The following is a 22167-nucleotide window of genomic DNA, read 5'->3' on the forward strand; positions in this document are numbered from 1 at the left end:
GTTTATTCACATTTAAATATCAATATCTCTGATTTTAAAAAAAAGAAAGAAAAGTATTTATTAAAAAAAACTTGATTAACCGCATCCAAAATAAGTTTTTGTTTACATAATGTGTGTGTGTGTGTGTGTGAGTGTAATGTGTATATTTACTACACACACACACACACACACACACACACACACGTTTAGCAAATATCTACATGTATCTATTTGTATATATTAAACATATGTAAACGTAACTCTTAAATGTATATGAATGTGTGGGGATTTATAGAAACATAATGAATATACACAGTACACTTATATTATGTAACCTACACAAAAACTTTTATTTTGGATGTATTCATTTGACAGCACTATCTCTTGCAAGAATTGAGTGTGCTCAGAGGAGACTTTAGTAACTCTCGAGTATTATCGAGCTCACAAAGGCACGCATTTTTTATTTTTTTTAAGGTTTCAGCTTCCATTCATCTCTCATTATCTTTACAGTCTCAAAGCCTGCAGCTCATATTGCAGAAAATCCTGCGCTCGCAGTCTTCCTGCTGAAAACAGTCAACCAGCAGACGCTCATGACAATCACACATCATCATAACACAGAGCTGAACATGAGACTCGGCTCCAACAACACACCCCAGTATGACCTGAACACATGCAGCATTAGAAACACACACGTGACCCTGAACCACAAAAACATTTTAAATGAGATTCATATATATAATCTAAAAGCAGAATAAATAAGCTTTCTATTGAAGTATGGTTTATTAGAAAAATATTTGGCTGAGATACAACTATTTGAAAATCTGGAATCTGAGGGAGGAAAAAAAAAAAATCTTCATTATTGAGAAAATCATCTTTAAAGTTGTCCAAATTAAGTTCTTAGCTATGCATATTACTAATCAAAAATGATGTTTTGGTAAATTAACGATAGGAAATGCACAAAATATTTTTACTTAATATCCTAATGATTTTTGACATGAAAGAAAAATGTATTTTTGACCCATACAATATATTGTTGGCTATAATACTTATAACTGGTTTCCTGCTAACGTTACACGTCACAGATCAGTATTGTCTCACACGAGACGACTAACAACAGCGATATAAAAAAAATATTTATATAAAAATATACAATCGGATGTTTGTTTGTCAGTTAACGAACGTTTTTTCAAACATATTTTTTATACCACGTTGTGAGCGTTAAATGAGATGTCGGTTTATTTGTAAACATTTAACACGTTTAGCCTGCACTTTCTTTCAGATCAGCAAAACCGTTGGAGTATATTTCAAATCTCCTGCATTATAACTGTCACTTGCAGAACGATTGTATTACATTCTCTCACACTTGCAACACGTCCTTAAATCTTTCACACACAAAAGTTACAAAGCAAGAGGCTCTGTCCGAGAGAAGTTTAGCAAAGGTTATATCGCTAATGTGTAAAGTTTCTCCAAACGCATCTTACGACAGAAACGCGTTTGAAGAAGAGTTTGGGAGTTATTTTTACCTGTTGTGTGACGCGTTCACGTCCGCAGAAGTCCCTCCATGTTCAGCGCCTGGACTCTCGCTGCTCTTTAAAGAGCTCCTCATCCATTCCTGAGCACTCCTACACGGATTATCGCTGGTTTTCTCTGCGAGCGGCGGCTCGGCGAGGCTCTGCTGCAGTAAAGCGGTCTGGATCGAGCCGGGACCGGACACCGTGAGGAGGTGCAGCGCTGCGCTCCCGCTCTCGCATTTATCCAGATCCACACTCCTCACCTTCCGCCTCCACTGCGAACTCTCCCCGGCATTTCTCTTGACTTTTCCGCTGCTGTTCGAAAGTGTGGAGCCACTGGAATTGCCCTGAAGTCCGTTCCCGACGATTGCGCTACTGGAGTCTAATAATCCGCCTAACGACAACGTCCGGCTCCCCGCCGTCGCCATTTTCTGTCGTGAATTTTTGCCACTTAATAGATTCAATGAGAGAGGGAGTGGCGGGAATCCGTGGGAGGATGAGAGGGAGGGGCTTCGGGATTGATAGGAGGAGTCGTCCGTAAAAAGTGGGAGGAGCTAAGGAAAGGGACTCCTTTGGCATCTTACCTGCTGCGTGCACGGTGTCAAAGAAATTAAAGGCGTCTTGATCTGTTAAAATTTATTTCGCAAACTATGAAATCATACTGTAAACATTTGATTTCTTTGTCTTTTTTAACTAAGTGACAAAGACAGAACATTTTATAGCAATAAATAAATCAAAATGAAGAGCAAAAAAAAAAAAATTGCATGCATGTCAGACAATTATGGGAAATCTAGTTTCGCCATACAAGCAGAGCAGTCTGTTTTGGCAAATGTTATAATTATTGTTCATCACCATTATATGAATTGTATACACCTACTGTAAAAAGTTTAAATGAAATACTGAGTTTAAAAGAAAATTTGACAGATAATAACAGCATTCATGTGTGCTCATGAATACAATCATTCAGAGACATGTATAAGCTTTAAAAACAGAACTGCCCACAAGTACACATCAGCAAAAGTGGCCCATCTAATTACAAAGAGCAGTGAGAAGTTTGTACAGTAGGTTACTTTAGAATTGTAGGATACTTTTATTCCTAAAGTATACATCAGAAGAAGAAGAAGATGATGATATTGTGTCCAACTGACATAAGCTTCACATGAAAGATTATTTGTGTAGCATCTAAGGCTCTGCACAATCTTCTGAAGTTCTTAAGGCTAAATTTAGGTTTGTTTGTTTGTTTCAACAGTCAGCGCTCAATAAACAATTTCAAAGAAGTGTGGACTTGCAGAAACTATGTCAGGCACTTAAATCTGCTCTGGCCCCATCACTGCTGCAATGACTTGTACACTCTAAAAAAATCCTGAAAAATAGGGCACAATGAGTCTATACATATGAATACATTTTCTCTGTGTGTGTGTGTGTGTATATATATATATATATATATATATATATATATATATATATATATATATATATATATATATATATATATATATATAAACCTTGGGATTTACACACAGATGCATACATTTTCAGGGTAGACCTGCGCTTTCTGAGGGTTTCCATCCCTCATGAATCCTCCTTTCTAGCTGTCTGGTGTACAGTCTTAATTGTTCTGGCCCAGGGCAGATGCTACGCACGCAGTTAATGTTACAAACACCACACATCATCACTCTGACGGGCCGAGATGTTAAACTGCTGTGCTGTACACTAGGTTCTTGGCTTTAGTTCTGTCATGTGAAAGAGTGTTCAACCGATTTAATCAACAACATTTATTTCATTATTTGACTGGATTACACTTAAAATGTTATTTCTCGCATATCTCTCATCAGAGAGAGCACTTTAACCACTTATAATTCATCAACAAAACCTCTGGTGAGAAACACAGTTACACAAGACATAATCCTGACACCACTCAAAAGTGTACTTTAGTTTAAATCATGACAAGAGATCATTTGAAATGTTATTATTTAAAACATGCTTCAAAGTAAAACCTTTAAATAGATAATATTACAAAATAATGTAGTATATATGAGTGTGTTAAGAAGCAGTCAGGAAAGTCTAAGTGACCTTATATCACATATCTGCATATATATATATATGTTTAAAGAACACTATTAAGTGCACATTCAGTAAATGAAAAACACTTCTTTTCACAAGAGTATGCTTCATGTAGCATTATTTTAAAAGAAAAAACACATAGTAACTCCACTTTATGGAACAGACCACATCTATTTGGAAGATAAATGCATTTTTTCTGGGTTTAAAGATCATGGTGCATTAATTGTACATGTATTTTTTGTCTGCAAGCAGCGGGAAATCACCACAATCAGCAAAAATGGGTTGTTTGAAAGCAGAAGTCCTGTTGGTTGAGGACCGGTTTAGGGAGAGGGCTGCTGCATGGAGGAAGCAGTTTCCTGTTGAAGTAGATCGACTCCACCAGTAAGCGCTATTCTTAGCCAGTCAGGCTTCCTGTAGCTTCTGCATTTCCTGCTCACATTGACCACCACACAAAGTATTTCTGCCTTAACGTGTGCAGTGTCAGCACTACTGATCCCAAGTGTGGGTTCAACCAAACGAGAAAGACAAACATGGTGAGGAATGAACAAAACAACAGTTCAAGAAAAAAAAGCGTAGGCCTAAAAGTCCTTAGAGATTTCAGCTCAGGAGCATTCTTTGCACTGATTTACAGAGAAAACTGACAGAATGTATTGGGCCCTGTTCTTAAAGGTTACATTGAACATCATTTGCTGAGTCTTATTTAATGCCAAGTGAGAGATTAGAGAAAATCATGCTTAATTTCCAGCTACAGCAAAAGTAAACAAGATGAAAGACTTCCTGGACTTCCACATGGACATCTGAAAGCGACTGCAGAGGGGAAAATGCACTAGACACTGATTTACTTGCTTACTGGTGTCAGTTTGTATTAATAAGTCTGCATTAAAAATGTCACGGTAGGAAATCCAGTGTTTCCTCCGTGTCATGTTTTGTTATTGTTTTTGTACTTACGTTGTCTCCATGTGCTCGTTTAGTTGATTGTCATCACCTGGGTGTTGATTGTCTCGCTCCAGCTGATCGTCATCATACCTCTGCTACTTATACTCACCTCGCTCTCTCTCTGTTGTCAGATCCTCTCTTATGTCTCCATGCTCTAGCTGGATTACCGTCCTCCGTGTTTGTGTGCTGGTTTGGATTCGTGTTGTCGTCCGCGTGTCAGTGTTCCGGTCTGTTCCTGGTTCCTACCATTGACCACCTTCACCTGCACCGCTGACTTCACCATCCCGCTCTTCTCACGCCACCGTAGACCTTCCTTGCCATTGCCAACACTCTGGACACTCGTTATCAATAAACAACATCTGATTGCCTGCAATTGCTTCCTCCTCTTTTATCTGTCGTTACAGTAGGATCTGACCATCATGGAAGCAGCAGGCGATCGCTCCCCATCTCATCTCGAAGAATTTCTGCAACGAGCTGTGGGTCGTATGGATCGCCAAGACAAGGAGATAGATGAGATGGGTCGAGCCTTCCAAGCAATGGTGACGAAGGTGTCCGAGCTCGTTCTCCAGACGCAACAACAACAACAATCGTCACCCGCTGCGCCTCCCACGCCACCCACACCGCCGATCGTCTCCGGGGGGATTTCCCAGCCCGAACCACGCCTCCCCATCCCGGAGAAATATGCGGGTGAGCCAGAGTTCTGTCGATCATTTCTGTCTCATTGTTCTCTGCACTTCGCCCTGCAGCCCCGCACGTTCTACACCGAGAAAATGAAGGTGGCATTCGTCTTATCTCTACTTACGGGAAGGGCTTCCCTCTGGGGGACGGCGGTGTGGGAGAACCAAGACAGCTGCTGTGCCTCGTTCCACGCACTTTCGGAAGAGATGAGACGGGTCTTCGACCGCTCCGCCGCCGGGAGGGAAGCGGCTTGGCTTCTCACGGACCTACGTCAGGGGGAAAGGTCCGTTTCCGATTATTCGATTGAGTTCCGCACCCTGGCGGCGGAGTGTAAGTGGAACGAGGAGGCGCAGTGGGATCACTTCCTGCATGGGTTGGCTGACCGCATCCAACAGGAGATCCGCGCCGTCGAGCTCCCCACTTCTCTCAACAGTCTGATTGACCTAACCATCAGAGTGGAGAATCGACTCGATCAAGCCACCAGACGGAGGAGGAGAGCAGTTCTCGCGAACAGACCGGAGGCTCAGTATCAGCGCTCAGATGTTGCGGTCAGCCCACCGGGAGATCTTGAACCCATGCAGGTGGGGCGAGCTCGGCTCTCCCGGGAGGAGAGGATCAGGCGGAGATCCCTGGGACTATGTTTATACTGCGGCAGTCAAGAACATCACATCCAGCGTTGTCCGGTAAAAGGACCAAGCCCGATAGTAAGACGGAGGCTACTATCGGGTGGGATCTCTGCCAGAAAGACCTCATCTACATCGACACTCCTTCCGGTGAGTCTACGGTGGTCCACCCACGCACTCGAGCATCACGCCTTGTTGGATTCTGGGGCAGAGGGTAATTTCATGGACTTCCAGTTCGCTAGTAAGCTTAACATTCCTCTCACCTCCCTCAAACACCCCATTGCACCCTTTGCTCTCAATGGACACAGACTACCAGTCATCACTCAGACCACCTTACCTGTTTCCCTCACCACATCTGGCAATCATACTGAGGAGATATCATTTTACATTACGGACTCACCTCAATCCCCCATCGTTCTCGGTCACACCTGGCTTCAGAAACACAACCCCAGCATCAATTGGCGCCTTGGATCTGTGGTTAGCTGGAGCGAGGAATGTCATTTGTCTTGTCTTTTGTCTGCTGGTGTTAATGTTTCTGAGTCTGTGTTTCAGGGGGAAGCAGTGGATTTGGCTAGCGTGCCCGCGGAGTACCACGACCTGAAGGAGGTGTTCAGTAAGTCTCGTGCTGATTCTCTTCCTCCTCATCGTCCCTATGACTGTGCGATAGAGTTATTGCCAGGTACTTCTCCGCCTAAGGGCAAGTTATATTCTTTGTCTGTTCCAGAGACGGCGGCCATGGAGAAATATATATCCAGTTCTCTAGCAACGGGGTTTATCCGCCCTTCCTCTTCTCCAGCGGGGGCGGGGTTCTTTTTTGTGGGAAAGAAGGACGGATCCTTGCGACCTTGCATTGACTACCGAGGGCTGAACAACATAACGGTAAAGAATACCTATCCTTTGCCGCTTATGTCTTCAGCTTTTGAGAGGTTGCGGGGAGCGTCCGTTTTCACTAAATTGGACTTACGTAATGCTTATCATTTGGTCCGCATCAGGGAGGGGGATGAGTGGAAGACTGCCTTTAACACCCCTAGAGGCCATTTTGAGTACTGCGTTATGCCGTTCGGGCTAACCAACTCGCCGGCAGTCTTTCAAGCACTCGTTAATGACGTGTTGCGAGACATGGTCGATCTGTTCATATATGTTTACCTGGATGACATATTGATTTTTTCTTCGTCTCTCCAGGAACACGTGCAACACGTACGACGAGTGCTTCTGCGGTTGCTAGAGAATGGATTGTTTGTCAAGGCGGAGAAATGCGTTTTTCATGCACAGTCTGTTTCTTTTCTAGGACACATCATTTCGACTGAGGGTGTTCGCATGGATCCTGAGAAGGTTAAGGCTGTGGTAAATTGGCCATCCCCAGAGTCTCGCAAGGCCCTGCAGAGATTTCTGGGGTTCGCCAATTTTTACCGGCGTTTCATTCGCAATTTCAGCCAACTAGCCGCTCCTCTGACCGCCTTGACCTCCCCTAGTTTGACGTTCAGGTGGTCAGATGCAGCTGAGGCTGCGTTTGCCAAACTGAAAAGCCGCTTTGTTTCAGCTCCCATTCTCGTCACCCCTGATCGCTCACGTCAATTCATAGTGGAGGTCGACGCGTCAGAGGTGGGGGTAGGAGCAGTGTTATCCCAACGCGCATCCTCAGACGGAAAGGTGCATCCGTGCGCGTATTATTCTCACCGTTTATCTCCTGCAGAAGTTAATTATGACATTGGCAATCGAGAGTTGTTGGCAGTCAAACTTGCACTGGAAGAATGGCGTCACTGGCTTGAGGGGTCGGGTGTACCTTTCATTGTATGGACGGACCATAAGAATCTCGAATACATTAGAACCGCCAAAAGACTTAACTCCAGGCAGGCTCGGTGGGCATTGTTTTTCGGTCGTTTCGATTTTACACTTTCTTACCGGCCGGGTTCCAAAAACATCAAACCCGATGCTTTATCCCGTCTTTTTGAGCGTTCCGATCGTACTGCTACTCCCGAGCCCATTTTACCGGGGACCATCATTATCTCCGCGCTCAGGTGGGAGGTCGAATCGAAGGTGTTGACCGCCTTAGAAGGGGTAACGCCCCCGGCTCGTTGCCCACCGAACCGATTGTTTGTGCCGGAGAGGTTACGGTCAGACGTTCTCCAGTGGGGTCATTGTTCCAGTGTTGCTTGTCACCCAGGGGTTAGTAGAACTAGATTTCTGGTCAAGCAACGATTTTGGTGGCCTGGTATGGCTCGTGACGTCCACGATTTCGTCTTGGCTTGTTCAGTTTGCGCTATTGGTAAGACTTCCAATCGACCTCCAGATGGGTTACTCTTACCGCTGTCTGTCCCTTCAAGACCCTGGTCCCACATTTCGCTAGATTTTATCACCGCCCTCCCGCCCTCTAAAGGCAATACGGTGATTTTAACCGTAGTGGACCGGTTCTCGAAGGCGACTCATTTTATTCCCTTGCCCAAATTACCTTCAGCCAAGGAAACAGCGGTAGCTGTCATTGACCACGTCTTCCGCATACATGGCCTCCCGACAGACGTGGTTTCTGACAGGGGTCCCCAATTTGTGTCCAAATTTTGGCGAGAATTTTGTAAATTGTTAGGAGCGACTGTTAGTCTTTCTTCCGGGTTCCATCCCCAGAGCAATGGTCAAACCGAACGAGCCAATCAGGATGTCGAGAGGGTTTTGCGATGTTTGGTTTCCAATAATCCTTCGTCCTGGTGTCAGCAACTCTCAGTTGTGGAGTACGCACACAATTCTTTGCCAGTGTCATCTACGGGCATGTCTCCATTTAAGTGTAGTTTAGGGTACCAACCACCTAATTTTGTCAGTACGGAATCCGAGGTTTCGGTCCCCTCCGCACACGCATTAGTCCAGAGGTGTCACCGCACCTGGACCAGAGCTCGCAGAGCTCTGCTCCAGGCTAGGTCGCGCACCAAGGCTAAGGCCGATCGCCACCGGTCGAAGCCTCCCCGTTACGTCGTCGGTCAAAGAGTGTGGCTTTCTACCCAGAATATTCCTATGCGGTCCGTTTCTAACAAACTTGCTCCCAAATTTATTGGCCCGTTTTCTATCACCAAGATTATTAATCCGGTTACCGTGCGTCTTAGCCTTCCTCCGGCGTACAGGAGGATTCATCCCGTGTTCCACGTCTCCAAAATTAAATCGGTGATTTCTTCCCGTCTTAATCCGCCTGCTCCGGTTCCCCCCCCGCCTCGTCTCGTTAATGGGGAAACCACCTATTTGGTTAATCGTATTCTGGACTCTAGACGGAGGGGACGCGGTTTTCAGTACTTGGTGGATTGGGAAGGTTACGGTCCGGAGGAGAGGAGCTGGGTTCCTGCTCGGGACATATTGGATCACCACCTTATAGATGATTACAATCTACAGGTAAAGCAGGCTGGGAACGTCAGGTGACGTCCTAGGGGAGAGGGTACTGTCACGGTAGGAAATCCAGTGTTTCCTCCGTGTCATGTTTTGTTATTGTTTTTGTACTTACGTTGTCTCCATGTGCTCGTTTAGTTGATTGTCATCACCTGGGTGTTGATTGTCTCGCTCCAGCTGATCGTCATCATACCTCTGCTACTTATACTCACCTCGCTCTCTCTCTGTTGTCAGATCCTCTCTTATGTCTCCATGCTCTAGCTGGATTACCGTCCTCCGTGTTTGTGTGCTGGTTTGGATTCGTGTTGTCGTCCGCGTGTCAGTGTTCCGGTCTGTTCCTGGTTCCTACCATTGACCACCTTCACCTGCACCGCTGACTTCACCATCCCGCTCTTCTCACGCCACCGTAGACCTTCCTTGCCATTGCCAACACTCTGGACACTCGTTATCAATAAACAACATCTGATTGCCTGCAATTGCTTCCTCCTCTTTTATCTGTCGTTACAAAAAATGGATACATTAATGCATGAAACGTTTCTTAATGCATGATAATCTATTGTGAATGATTCATCTGTCAGTGCATCTTTTATTGTTCATTATTATTGTTGTATTTTAATGGTATACTCTGCAATTAAAATGTCATAACTTTTTCCTCCTGTGATATGACTGACTCCTCTCTGCTGATGAAAAACACATTCAGATCTGCTTCAGTTCATGTCAGGACCGCAACTATTCATTTTATTATAATTATTACGATCAGCGCTCCAACAGTACTGCCACAGAGTGTCTTTCAGTTATTTGATGTAAGGGTGAATTTCACACGACACGAGAGTTAGAAAAAACATGAACTGGAAATCTTCCTGTGGAATATCACATAAACAGAGCACCACTGCACAAAACAGTGGCTTTCCAGAGAAACGGGGGCCAGTTTGGTCAAAGGCAGGAAACAGCTTTGTGGATAGACATTATTGTTTCATGCTAATGAAAGGAAAATAGTCACGCATTGTGTGATCGTTTTATTTGGATGAACTGGAAGGTTAAATGGGTGGATTGTATCTGTATGTAATAACTGGCATAACTAAGGGATTCAAAAAGTGAAATATAAAAAGCTCTCATATTTCATTTGTAGGATATTAATATAACATAATTACATATGGTTAAATGTGCTGTCAAGTAATTGGGTGAAATGACCGAACATGACTTTGACTTTAATAAATAACACCTTTATTATCTTGATTGTAATATGATTCCTCCTGTTATGATTCAGCTTTTGTATATTACTGGTTTCAGTCAGTTGAACATTGTCAGGAAAAGCAATCTTGAAGGTGCAGACACAAAAATAAATCTATTTTCTGATTCCTCTAAAGACACAGACCTCACAGCAGCACATCTGAAAGATTCAACTGCCTTGAATGCTTTTGGGAGAGATCTCTTAGTTAAGAAAACATTTAGCATTTGACTTTTTACTGTAAGTTTCTTGATTGGATCCAATCCTGTATATGCAACAACAGTTTTATTTCTCTGCACTCAAAAAGATGTCCCGTTTGCTATACATACAGGTCTAATGTACTATATTAAGCTAATGCAGCTGCATATTTTCAACTGGTTATGAAGATTACCATTGTATTAAAGAGTTTGTATTTATTAAAGCAATTATTTGGTCCAATGTAGAGCGGTGACCTGTGTCTTCCTCCGTTACGCTTTCTGTCAAAACCGTGCAGTATATATTTTAAAAAATGTGAAATGTATCACGCATGCACTGTTATTCATATTTATTGTTTTCCTTATTTGGTTTTCGGTTGTAAGTTGAGTTCAATTTTAATTTCGTGTTAAGAAACCCCATATTGCATGAGCAGGATGGACTATATTGGAAGCAATTTCATGTTGGTTTTTTTGTCAGAAAGCTTTCTGAGGACAGACTCTGGTATTTTATATAATAAGAGCAGTCGCTGTTTCACTACTCGTGGAAATAAGGCCATGATGACAGATGAGTGAAGAGTATATGAGGGAACTGAGCTCCCTCTGGATCAACCCTCTCCCATCTCTCTCTCTCTCTGTGTGTGTGTGTGTGTTTATCTCTTGCCTTCATTCTTTAATAGTAAGTTCTTGAATCTTCTTCTTGTTTTTGTGTATACTTCCAGTGCTTGACTATGTAATGCATCAGAGTGAATTAATTGAAATGACTAAGCATGCTGAAAACATATCGTAAATGAATCCATATTGCAAATATATTAGCATAATGTTTTTGCCAATTTTTAGACTTTGAAATACTGTTTCTGAAAATCTATTCTGTGTCGTATGGGAGTGCAGGGAAGGTTTATATCAAAGCGACTCCCACCGGGTTTTTTCGGAGGCGCAGTGCCTGGTACAGAGCCTCGTCTCCGTCCTCCTCCTCCAGGGTCCTGTTAGCGAAACAAGCAGCGAGCGAGGGCATGTGAGGCTTTACACATCACAGCCATACAGCTCCTGACAGTTACCATTCCTGCTACTGGGACTCTTTCTCTTTAAACTCTACACATAAATCCCCAAAACACATTGCATGTGAGATATTTTATACATAATGATAGTTTTAGAAGAAATGTCACAAATGTCTCAAAAAAGATCTGATTCTAAAACCAAACCTATTGTCTCCTCAGCTGCTCATTATAGTAAAAGAAAAGTCATAATTCCTCAGTTTTCTGGGAAACCTGAAGCAGTCTTATTGTGTCACTAAATGTTGAGTAAATGGAAAGGGGATCAGTGAAGAGCTCAAGGGCTGGTTGGGTTTGAGTGGGAACTACAATTAATGGGCTTTAATCACAGCAGTGGGGAGATCCAGACAGACCCCGCAGACTGTGTTCTTTTGCTTCGGCCAATTAGTCTCCCAACTAATCTTATCCAACTGGCCCCAACAGATTTGATCCCAAAACAAGGGCCATGTATGTCAGGAGGCTTTAATTCCACAGAAGTCTTCAATGACATCATTGTTGCATGCAACAAAAGGAGTATTTTTTGTGGAGTTGCTGAAGGAATTGTGCCTGTACGTGTATGAACAGGCTGAAACGGTGGGCAGGCTCTACAAATATTACCATCAGAAGATCAAGCAAATGAGACGCGTATTACTGCAAGTCTTGTCATTTCCCATGGAAGCTGATCTCCTCATATGGACATCAACAATGTTTTCTGAGCCAACTGTAATGGAGCTATTACTCTGATGTTATCGTGGTGCTTGGGATTTCCTAGTCTTTCTTATCTTAGTTCTTCTAACTAGTGCGGATGCTAAAGCAGGAGGCAATACTTTCTGTTCAAAGCATATATCGCTGATCTCATGACCATACAGTTTATTAGATCAGCACTGATCTTGTTTAGAAGCTACTCAGCTTTTTCTCCAGCCAGACTGCGTTTGTTCAAATATATAAAACAACACACTTGTATTTGCAGAAAATATAACATTAATGAAAGTAATGAGTAAACTTTCATGACATTTCTTAACACACTTTTACAAAGTGGCAGTTTTAGAGTTGCATAATCTATGATGCATTTATAGTTGTATATTAAGGAAGTCATGTGACTAATTTGCTCAGGATAAAAAAAGGCACTTTTGCCATCAATTCAATGTGGAGAAACATCTTTTGTTACAATTTCAGTATTAGTGCATGCACATTTATTGTGTGGCAGTCTGTTCACTTTGACTATATTCATTCAGTTACGTTTACTGTACATAAATATATGTATTTGGCAGACCCTGAAAAGTGACTCACAGTGCAAGGTATGCTTTGTTTTCAAGCTGTGATGATTGATGTCACTGGTTTTCTCTGAAGTGCAACCTGAACACCTACTATGAAAAGATATTTTGCACGCTGATGTAAAGCGTGCCACTCAAAACATGCCCGAGTGTGATTCTGGTGGTAACGGCGGTTACAGATGTTGGCCGGCGCTCCAGCTGTGCCTGATTGATTTGATGAATACAGAAATAGCAGCTGCTTCGGTGTTTTGAAACTGTTGTCCCGGGAGGTTAAGTTACAACAGGCTGCAAGTTTGAGGTTTCGAATTTAAAGATCTTTTTTTTTCATCTTAGCAAAGACGTCAAAACTTTGGAATGCCACAAACACACATGAACGAAACCTGACAAAGACAGTCTGTTCTTAACAGCTACCTGTTGACTCCTTCATTTGATGTCATGATCTGAAAGAGTTAACAGATACAGTGACAGATAAAGATGATGTGTCATGTTAATAACTTTAATATATCCCAGTTTAAAATAATAGTTCATCCATAAATTAAAATAAGCTAAAAATATACTCACCCTCGAGCCATCCTAGACGTATGAGTTGGTTTTTTGTTTCTTTATCAGAAGAAATGTTGAGAAATTTAGCATTCAATTTAACACTTGCTCATCAGTGGATGCTGTGCAGTGAATGGGTGCCGTCAGAATGAGAGTCCAAACAGCTGATAAAAACATCACAATAATCCACAAGTCATCCACACTACTCCAGTCCATCAATTAACATCTGGAGAGTTGGAAAGCCATGTGTTTGCAAGAAACAAATTCATCATTAAGATCTTTTTAACTACAAACCGCTGAGTCCATAATTCATAATATTTCTTTCTGCAGTGGAAAAGTCATGAATCAGGAGAGAAATCTGCACAGATCAAGCACCGTTTACAAACCAAAACAGCTCTAGACAAAAATGTGAATTGATTTTGATGTGAGAAACAATGGAGGTGGACTTTTTCACTGGAGGAAGTGTGATTAAGACTCATATTTTGGTCACACATGATGGTTTAAAGTTGAAACGTCTTAATGATGGCTTTGATTCCTTAACAAGACATTAACTGACGGACTGGAGTGTTGTGTGTAACTTGTGGATTATTGTGATGTTTTTTTTCAGCTGTTGTGACTCTCATTCGGATGGCACCCATTCACTGCAGAGCATCCATTGATGAGACACTGATAGATTTCTCCAAATCTGATGAAGAAACAAACTCATCCTAATCTTAAATGTTTTTTTTGGGTGAACTATTTCTTTAATATGCAGAGACAACTAAGTAAGACATTCTAAGGAATTTCCTGAGAAGTGTAAACACTGTGCCTCTTTTTGTCTGAAGTTTTTATTGCTCAACCTTATCATAATCTTGGGTGACAGGAGAGGTCAGGCGACCTTTAGATGGCTGTTATCACCTGTTCATTCAGAGGTATATCACTTGCTGAATGATTGCTCTTCTCTCTGCGTAGGCAAACTAGTCTGGCCTTCTGTTGCTAAGATAACACCTGTGCTGGCTTTTATGGGATGTTGATGAATAACTGGAAAATGCAGCGTTCTCACAGGCGCAAATAACAGCTTTTATTTGTTCAGCTGTGAAAAAAGCCTCTGCAGCAGAACGACACTATGAGAGAAAAACTTACAAAACTCTGTATGTGTGAGAGAGGAAGAGGTTCATATTTTCAGATGAGAGACGCTCTCCTGATTTAATAAACTAAGTAGACTCAGCTGTGATTCTCAAAGCTGCAGGTCAAGAATGATAAATGAAACTAAAAGTTACAGCTTGGAACAACAACAGCACCAATCACGGGTTAGTGGACTCACGGATCAGGAGCAATGGTGTACATGAAGGGTTATATTGTCACCAGATATCTCACCATGTATGCTTATTTTTGAAAGCTCTACACTGAGAATAAAAGACTACAGTGCTATAACTATTTCCTGCAAGCTTATATTTTCACATGAGCTATGTGGAAAAATGTTGCAAGCAACTTTGTGGCAAGCAGCAGAAGCAATTCCTTCTGTGAGCAAAACTGAAATAAAGGCAAGCCCTCTAAAATAATAAGTGTGCTCAATTGTACTGAATGTGCACATCTTAAAAGTTAATTAAAAAAACACTGTAGTTGCAGATTCAATATTAATGTAATAAAAGGCTATTTAAGTACAATTTCATATTTCTTAAAAACACTTACTGTAATAATGTCAAATATAGAGTTTAAAGTCATTGTTTGCTATAAAGAAGTATTATAAGTGTTTACTAACTAAAGCTTGAAAATATTACATTCAGTTCACTCTTAAGTGTATTCTCTTAAAGCATGTTTTCCTCATAATAATTCTGTAAAATCATCTTTTTTAAATGTAATTTAAAGCATACTTTTTGGTCCGATCCAGGACAGTGTTTGGTTAGATTTAAAACTAATTTGAGATATATCCCAGATGTATATGTGTGTTTTAAACAGTATTTTCATTTATAATTCTATTTATGAATGGAACTGCAACATAAATATAATATATGACAAGTGAATAAGTGAAATATATTTGATTTATTATTTAAGATCCATATTTGGAAAGGAAAATATAAATTTCTAAGAATATTTCTGCCAATGCATGGGGTGTCTCAGGACTGTTCGTCTCTGGTCATTATTAAATTCATCACACATTACAGTATGTGGGCAATGATTAATAGAAAAGCATTCATCCGTCCTTTCCTGTGTCGATATGACCGCTCTTGAAATCTGACATTCATTGCAGGATTTTGTGCTGCCCTGAGCAGTCTTTGTACTCTGTTGACTGCAAATCATCGAGTGGTTGGCAAAGTTTACTGCAGGGGAAAAGAGCCCTTTTCAAAGCCTCCTTTTGTCTTTTCCTTTCTTTCTCCTCCACGCCCAGCCAACGCTCTCTGCTCCCTCCCTTGCCTTTCTTTCTCTGCTGCACAAATCACAAAATGTGTCAGCTTCAGGTCAGGTCATGTAAAACGAGCAGACATCAGTTTCTTCTTTGTCTTGAGGGAGAATACCACAGGTTGAGGGTACAGATAATGACCCTTTCATTGGCCCGAGGGTGCTGCTATTGAACTACAGCAAGCACACCACGAACGTCTGAGGAAACTTCTCTGTCTCAGGAGGCTTACTGCAGACCTCCAGTTTATTAGAGGAAATAGAAATAGACCGAAACGAGTCACTTGTTGACATGCAGCTCAGCAAAAGGTGTCCACTCCTGCTCCTGGAACCACTGAAACCGAAAAAAAAAAAAGATATTTTGTTGGGTGAACTACCCCTTTAAAATTGCAAAGTTATTATATTTGTGTGTTTAGAGGCATGTTGGTGTTCAACCGCTTTGATATGTTTGCTGTTACAGCCTTTTGAATGTAGGCCTATAATGTCTTCTTTAAAATAGGAAGGGCAGTTATTTTTAAGAATATAAGAGGGAGGATTTACTCTTGAATCAAAGGCATTTGAACATTTGATATGGTTTATGCTGTTTGCATTAATCAGTAGCAGTAGGCATTGAGGGGAGCTCAATGTATGTTCTTAGGATAAGAAAAAAAGTTCAATATTACATGCCTCTGAACTGGACTAACAGAAACATCTCGGGAGGCGACAGAAGATCCGGAAACCCAACAATGCAGCACTTTTCATACGGTTGGTTTTTGCATGCGACAACACACAGATGTCTAGAATCTGCTTATTATCTGTCTATTCACACGAGCACTTTAGCAGGTCTTCAAGCAAGTGGAGTTAGTATCTAACAACCACACAAAAGAAGCTCGGCTTGTCAGTGAAAAGCTCGGCTCAGTTGAAAAGGGAACAAAGAGCCAGGTGAAGCGGCTGATGGAGGGGAGAGGGAGTGAAGGAAACACTAAGAAAACAGGGGCTCTATCTGGATTCGTTCACCAAGATCAGAAGTTGGGTTTAGCCAGATATTCAGTAACTCCATTCATTTTTACTGACTGTAAGTAACTTGCATGTCAACTAGCAGTCATGCTAAACATCTGCTAACGCTTTATTAGAGACTAGCACTTTGCAAACAAAAATTCACCAACACAACAATTAATGTGAGCGCACTTGGATGCTTTTATTTTATCTAATATTTTAGATATTGCATCTTTATTTACTTCGGGAACCTGTTTACCTGCATATTATAAATTTTTAAGTGATAATCTGTTCTACATCAAGAGTTTCTGTTCACATCTGTGGTGATGAACATTGTTAGAGAGGAAAGATGAAAGATGAAAGATTATTGTGCATCCTCAGGCTTCACGTTTCTTTGAGCAGATAAGAGAGGGGTGTGGAGGCATGTATTAATGAGAGGAGGATGTGTCCCTCCACACACTTCCTGATCAGGAGCTCAGCCCTCTACACTTGGCAGACACTTTGGACGCTTTTTTGTGAAGCGTATCCAAGAACGCCCTAGTGGTGCTGGCACTGCCGTTTCACTTAGAGAGGGAATATCAGAGTCATTTCTGAAAAAACAAGCTCATTCCTTCCCTGCTCAACTCTCATGTTCTGTTTCTCATCTGAGAGACTGTATCAGGTAGATCAGCGCTCATTGAATGCAACATTTGCATAAATTATATAGAAAACGAATTCATTTTAAAGTTGGTGTATTCTAAGATGCCACTTATGAAAAGAGTTGTGGCTAATGTGCACTTGTTGCAGACTTAAATGTGTATTAAAAAAAACAAACAAACAGTATTTACAGAGAGTGTATAATATAAAAAAAACTAAAAACACTTAGGAAAGCACTTTCATGAATGTTTCGTAAAATGCTTTTTTACGCACTTTTGTAAAGTTTTGCTTTAAAATGTATATAATGACATATGCAAATATTATTATGGAAATTATTATGCTTTATTAGTTGTTTGTAATGCTTTAAAGAAGTACACTTATTTTGATATGCTGAGTAAATACTAAATCACACATAAAAAGTTGAACTGTAGTGTGTTTTTCATGATATATTTACACAATGTTATATTTATTTTAAATCTACTAAATTGCAGCTTCATCAGTAGAAATGCATAAATTCAAGTTTATTGTGAATGACATAAAAAAATGATTTACCATAAATGAAGTAATTATAATATTATATAATAGTATATGTACTTAAGTGGGTCAGAAACACTCTTTAATATACATTTAGCATTTTCATTTTCATTCTTTACACATACGTATACTATTTTAAACTACTGTATATTATTTCTGTAATAAGTTCCTTTTTAAGAAGTATGCTAAAGTGAACTTTTTTACCTGCCAGTTTTTTTTCATTTACTGTTATTCTTCATTTATTTTGCCAGTTTCACAATCCCATCAAGTCTGTCAGGCACGGGAGTGAACGTGCAGGAGAATGGAAAATGTCCAGGTTTCATCACAAGCTTTCTGAAAAGTGCACAGATGCATGTACTGTATCCTCACTGTCCGGTCTCTGCTGCTCCCATCCCCCTAAAATACGCCCACCCTGCTCCGTCTGGCATCTGGGAGAAGTCAGACATCTCCCACACAACTGACGTTCCCATCTCAAATTCCGAGGAACAAAAGAGGCTGCCCACAGCCGGCCTGCAGAGCTCCAGTGGACACAGGGCCCTTGGCAGAAAGCCACTCACTGTCAAGAGGACAAGAAATAGATCCCTCTTTTTTGACTAAATGAAGAGAGCAGGGGTTAAAGGAATGTGTTAATAATTCACTTCATAAAGATGAAAAGGCCTTGCTATGACGAGCTCTCCAGTTCACATGCAGTGTATTCCAGATTTCCAGTTACTGTTTGTTAAAAATAAATGCACACAACAGAGTCATGCTTCCTCAGAGTGTGCGGACATAGAAATCTTAGTTTATACAATATACAGTTTGTTTACGACCTAACAGTCATGAAGTTTGATCTTTGGTGGATTTGTTGACTTGTGTCTTATTATCTATTAAATATTTGCTTTCGTTGGTGCTGATAGCCTCCTGTTTAGTGTGCTGATATGTGACCCTGGAGCACACAAGCTGTCATAGCACAGGTATATTTGTAGCAATAGCCAACAATACACTGTACAGGTCAAAACTACAGATTATGATATCATTAGGATATTAAGTAAAGATCCTGTTCCATGAAGATATTTTTGTAAATTTCCTACCATAAATAAATCGAACCTCAATTATTGATTAGTAATATGCATTGCTAAGAACTTCATTTGGACAACCTTAAAGGTGATTTTCTCAATATTTAGATTTTTTTTTTTTGCACCCTCAGATTTCAGATTTTCATATAGTAGTATCTCTAAATATTGTCCTCTAAAAACCATACATCAATGGAAAGATTTTTTTTTATTCAGATGATGTATAAATATCAATTTCTCAAAAAATTTTTTTTTAAATAAAATAAATAATAACAATAATAATAAATAAATAAATAAATTGACCTTGACTGTGGTTTCGTGGTCCAAGGTCACATAAATAGCGCAAATGTGCTCACGAAGTCCCGAGTTCCATCCTCGTCCAAACAAAGCATAAAAGGCCGAGAATGTAACTTTATAAAAAATAATAATAATAATAAAAAACTATTTTTAGCATGTTTAAGATTTATTCCGGTATTTTAGTCTGAGTAGGTTGTATCCATAAAAAACAGTAAAATTGTAACGCTTACTAAATGTCCATATGCTGCCCTTTTCGTTTAAAGCACGACATCATGTTTCAGGAAGTTCTGTTTGATTTCATCTGATTAGAGGAGAATGTTTATTTTACCATAATTGCTCCAGATTCCGGTGTTCCAGATCATAACTGATTAAAACCACTTCAGCTAGGACAGAGTTAGCAAATATCAAAGAACCTCATCATTTCCATCTGACAGACAAATACTGAAGTGGTGAATAAATACCGGGTAATACGTGGCTGAATAGTCATGTTAGAATACAGCATTATGTGAAGTTGGACTGAATTAGGCTACACTTGTTTTTGCTGTGTATCACGCCACCTGCTGGACCAAAGGTGATTTAGTAATAAATGGGGCACTGATTTAGCTGTGTGGGGGCCGTGTAGTATTTTTGGACAAACACCCTGCTGTTGGTTTTTAAACTATTCTGAATTTTCAATTTGATAATGCATAACTTCTCTCAGCTTTATACTGTAAATGCAATAATTCATTTAAGGTTATACACATAACCTTACTTTCTCTCAGTTTTCTGTGTGTCAAGAGTTAAAAACATTTTAATTCCTGTTTCGGGAATTACTTTAATCAAAAACGATGTACTTATTTTATTCCACTGTGCTTTAATAAAGAGTGAGACTGAAGGACATTTTTTATTGCTCTATGTTCACATTTTAGTGCATCCAAGAAAGCAATCAATAAATGACTTTATTTCTTGAAAGCATTTTTTAAATCATATTGCAATGCAGCCATACATGATCAGTGTGTTCAGTATCATTTATTGATCTCATCAAAGTGAGGAAGAGCGAGATCTGAAGGTGTCATGCCATGCTGTTCAGTTATCAGTCTGCAGCGACTCAATCAAGCTGACAGATGCAATGAATTCATATACAGAGAAAACTAATGAAGAAGACCTTGCTCAGGCTGCATAGATGACATGCTAAATACATCGTACCTGATCATGAGAAGTAAACACTGTCTACACAGAGAATGATACCAGCCGGTTTAACCTTTTAACCATACACTCGATGTAAAAAATAAAATAAAAATAGAATTTGGCACTTAGATGAAGACAAAAAAAAAAAAACAGTAAATGTGAGAGAAAGGAATGAGAGTTCATATTGTATTCATAACTGTTGCTGTTATACATCTCAAATACCGACTTGGCTTCATACACAAAACACTGATGTTCTTTCTAAACATGCTTTTAGAAGCAAAATGAACACATTTTTGCATATTAATCCAATTCGTAAAGTTTCTAAGAAAAATAGCCTGGAAGTACGAATATTTCAAGAAGAGTTATTGCTTTAAATGATTCAACACAAACTGCTGTCAATCATCTAATTAGAATGTGATGAAGGAAAACATTTATTATCGTGAAAGATGTCAATGAAAAAAATTCAAAAATGACTAGACCACCTCTTACAGACTGACAGTTTTGAAATCCTGTTTTGTGTAATTGTACATGTTTGCTCATCATCACTGAGATATGTCATAATAGTAATGCCGCAATCTGGGTTCAACTACTGAAAATCCAGGTCTCTCGTCCGGCCTGCAGAAACAGAACAGAGAGCCATTTATTATCCTTCAGTGCACTGCATTCAATGAATCATTATCACACAGGTATACGTGAAAGATATTTCTGTATAATAAATAAAAGGCTATCATTCATTGCTTATAATCAGTGTGCTAGTGATCTCCTATCAGTATGTTAAAGACTGCTAGCACAGTTATCTTTTAAGTTATGGAATGATTGTGAATGCAGAATTATCCATATATAAATGCTGATATATGTAATAAACGTACTTGTACGTCCAGCATTTCCTCATGAGGTTGTACATCTCTGCCGGACAGTCGGCTGGAGCGGACATTCGCTCTCCGTTTTCAATCATTTGGATGACTTCATTTCCTTTCATTCCCTACAGACAATATGAAATAATATTTCAATACAATTCAAACACCAGATGTGCAGTTTGCGATTTAGATGATATTCAATATACAGTATGTGTGTCAATGTTATTTTAGGGGGTCCTAAAGCCCACATACCAGAGAGGGTTTTTGGAGGTTTTATTAATTATGGTTAATGTTAATATATTACTGTGCTCAAATACATTTTTAGCATTTCATGTTGTATAAACTAACATTAGTTAATGTATTATGAACATTCATTATTTACATTTACATATAAAAATAAGATACAGATAGAGTGTTACAGAGTCAAATTATTATTATTATTATTATTATTTTAGTGAATAAATAGAATAGAAATAGAACAGAGAGTGCTAATGTTAGATGGTCATGTTTTTTATAAATAAAAAGAAAACAAGTAGCCAGAATAGAATAGAATTCTTAATTATTATTCAATAACAAAAGAACAATAATACATCTACAAATAAACATTAACTTTGATTAATAAAGGCTGACAATATCTTTACTGCTAATTCATGATAACTAAAGAATTAAATAGTATGAATGAACTGAAGCTTATTGTAAAGCATCACCATGAAAAACAATATTTTTATTTTGTTCGTTTATAGACGGCTATATTTGAGAAGCAGATTCAAAAGGTGTAAATGCAGATTTACCATGTAAAACTAATACAGCAGTATTATAGGTTTGGTCACAGGGTGGTCTTGTTGGTGTGCCCTT

General features: G+C 39.9%; 2 protein-coding genes across 6 annotated transcripts in view; both read right to left on the bottom strand.

Moving 5' to 3' along the window:
• Positions 1-1947, bottom strand: part of map3k1 (mitogen-activated protein kinase kinase kinase 1, E3 ubiquitin protein ligase) — a 42049-nt gene extending 40102 nt beyond the window's left edge. The window contains exon 1 of one of the 2 annotated variants that reach the window (XM_052566679.1): positions 1503-1947. In XM_052566679.1, coding sequence (XP_052422639.1) covers positions 1503-1918 — 416 coding nt within the window. In that variant the 5' untranslated portion in view covers positions 1919-1947. The remainder of the gene's footprint in view (positions 1-1502) is intronic. The other variant, XM_052566680.1, reaches the window with a different exon arrangement.
• An 18330-nt stretch (positions 1948-20277) lies between these two features.
• Positions 20278-22167, bottom strand: part of syk (spleen tyrosine kinase) — a 37938-nt gene continuing 36048 nt past the window's right edge. For all 4 annotated transcript variants that reach the window (XM_052567299.1, XM_052567298.1, XM_052567300.1 and 1 more), the window contains 2 exons: positions 21325-21437; positions 20278-21070 (listed from right to left, as the gene is read on the bottom strand). In XM_052567299.1, the coding sequence (XP_052423259.1) occupies positions 20998-21070; positions 21325-21437 (186 nt within the window). In that variant the 3' untranslated portion in view covers positions 20278-20997. The remainder of the gene's footprint in view (positions 21071-21324; positions 21438-22167) is intronic.

This window comes from Carassius gibelio, chromosome B10 (assembly GCF_023724105.1).
Source record: "Carassius gibelio isolate Cgi1373 ecotype wild population from Czech Republic chromosome B10, carGib1.2-hapl.c, whole genome shotgun sequence".
NCBI lineage: Eukaryota > Metazoa > Chordata > Actinopteri > Cypriniformes > Cyprinidae > Carassius > Carassius gibelio.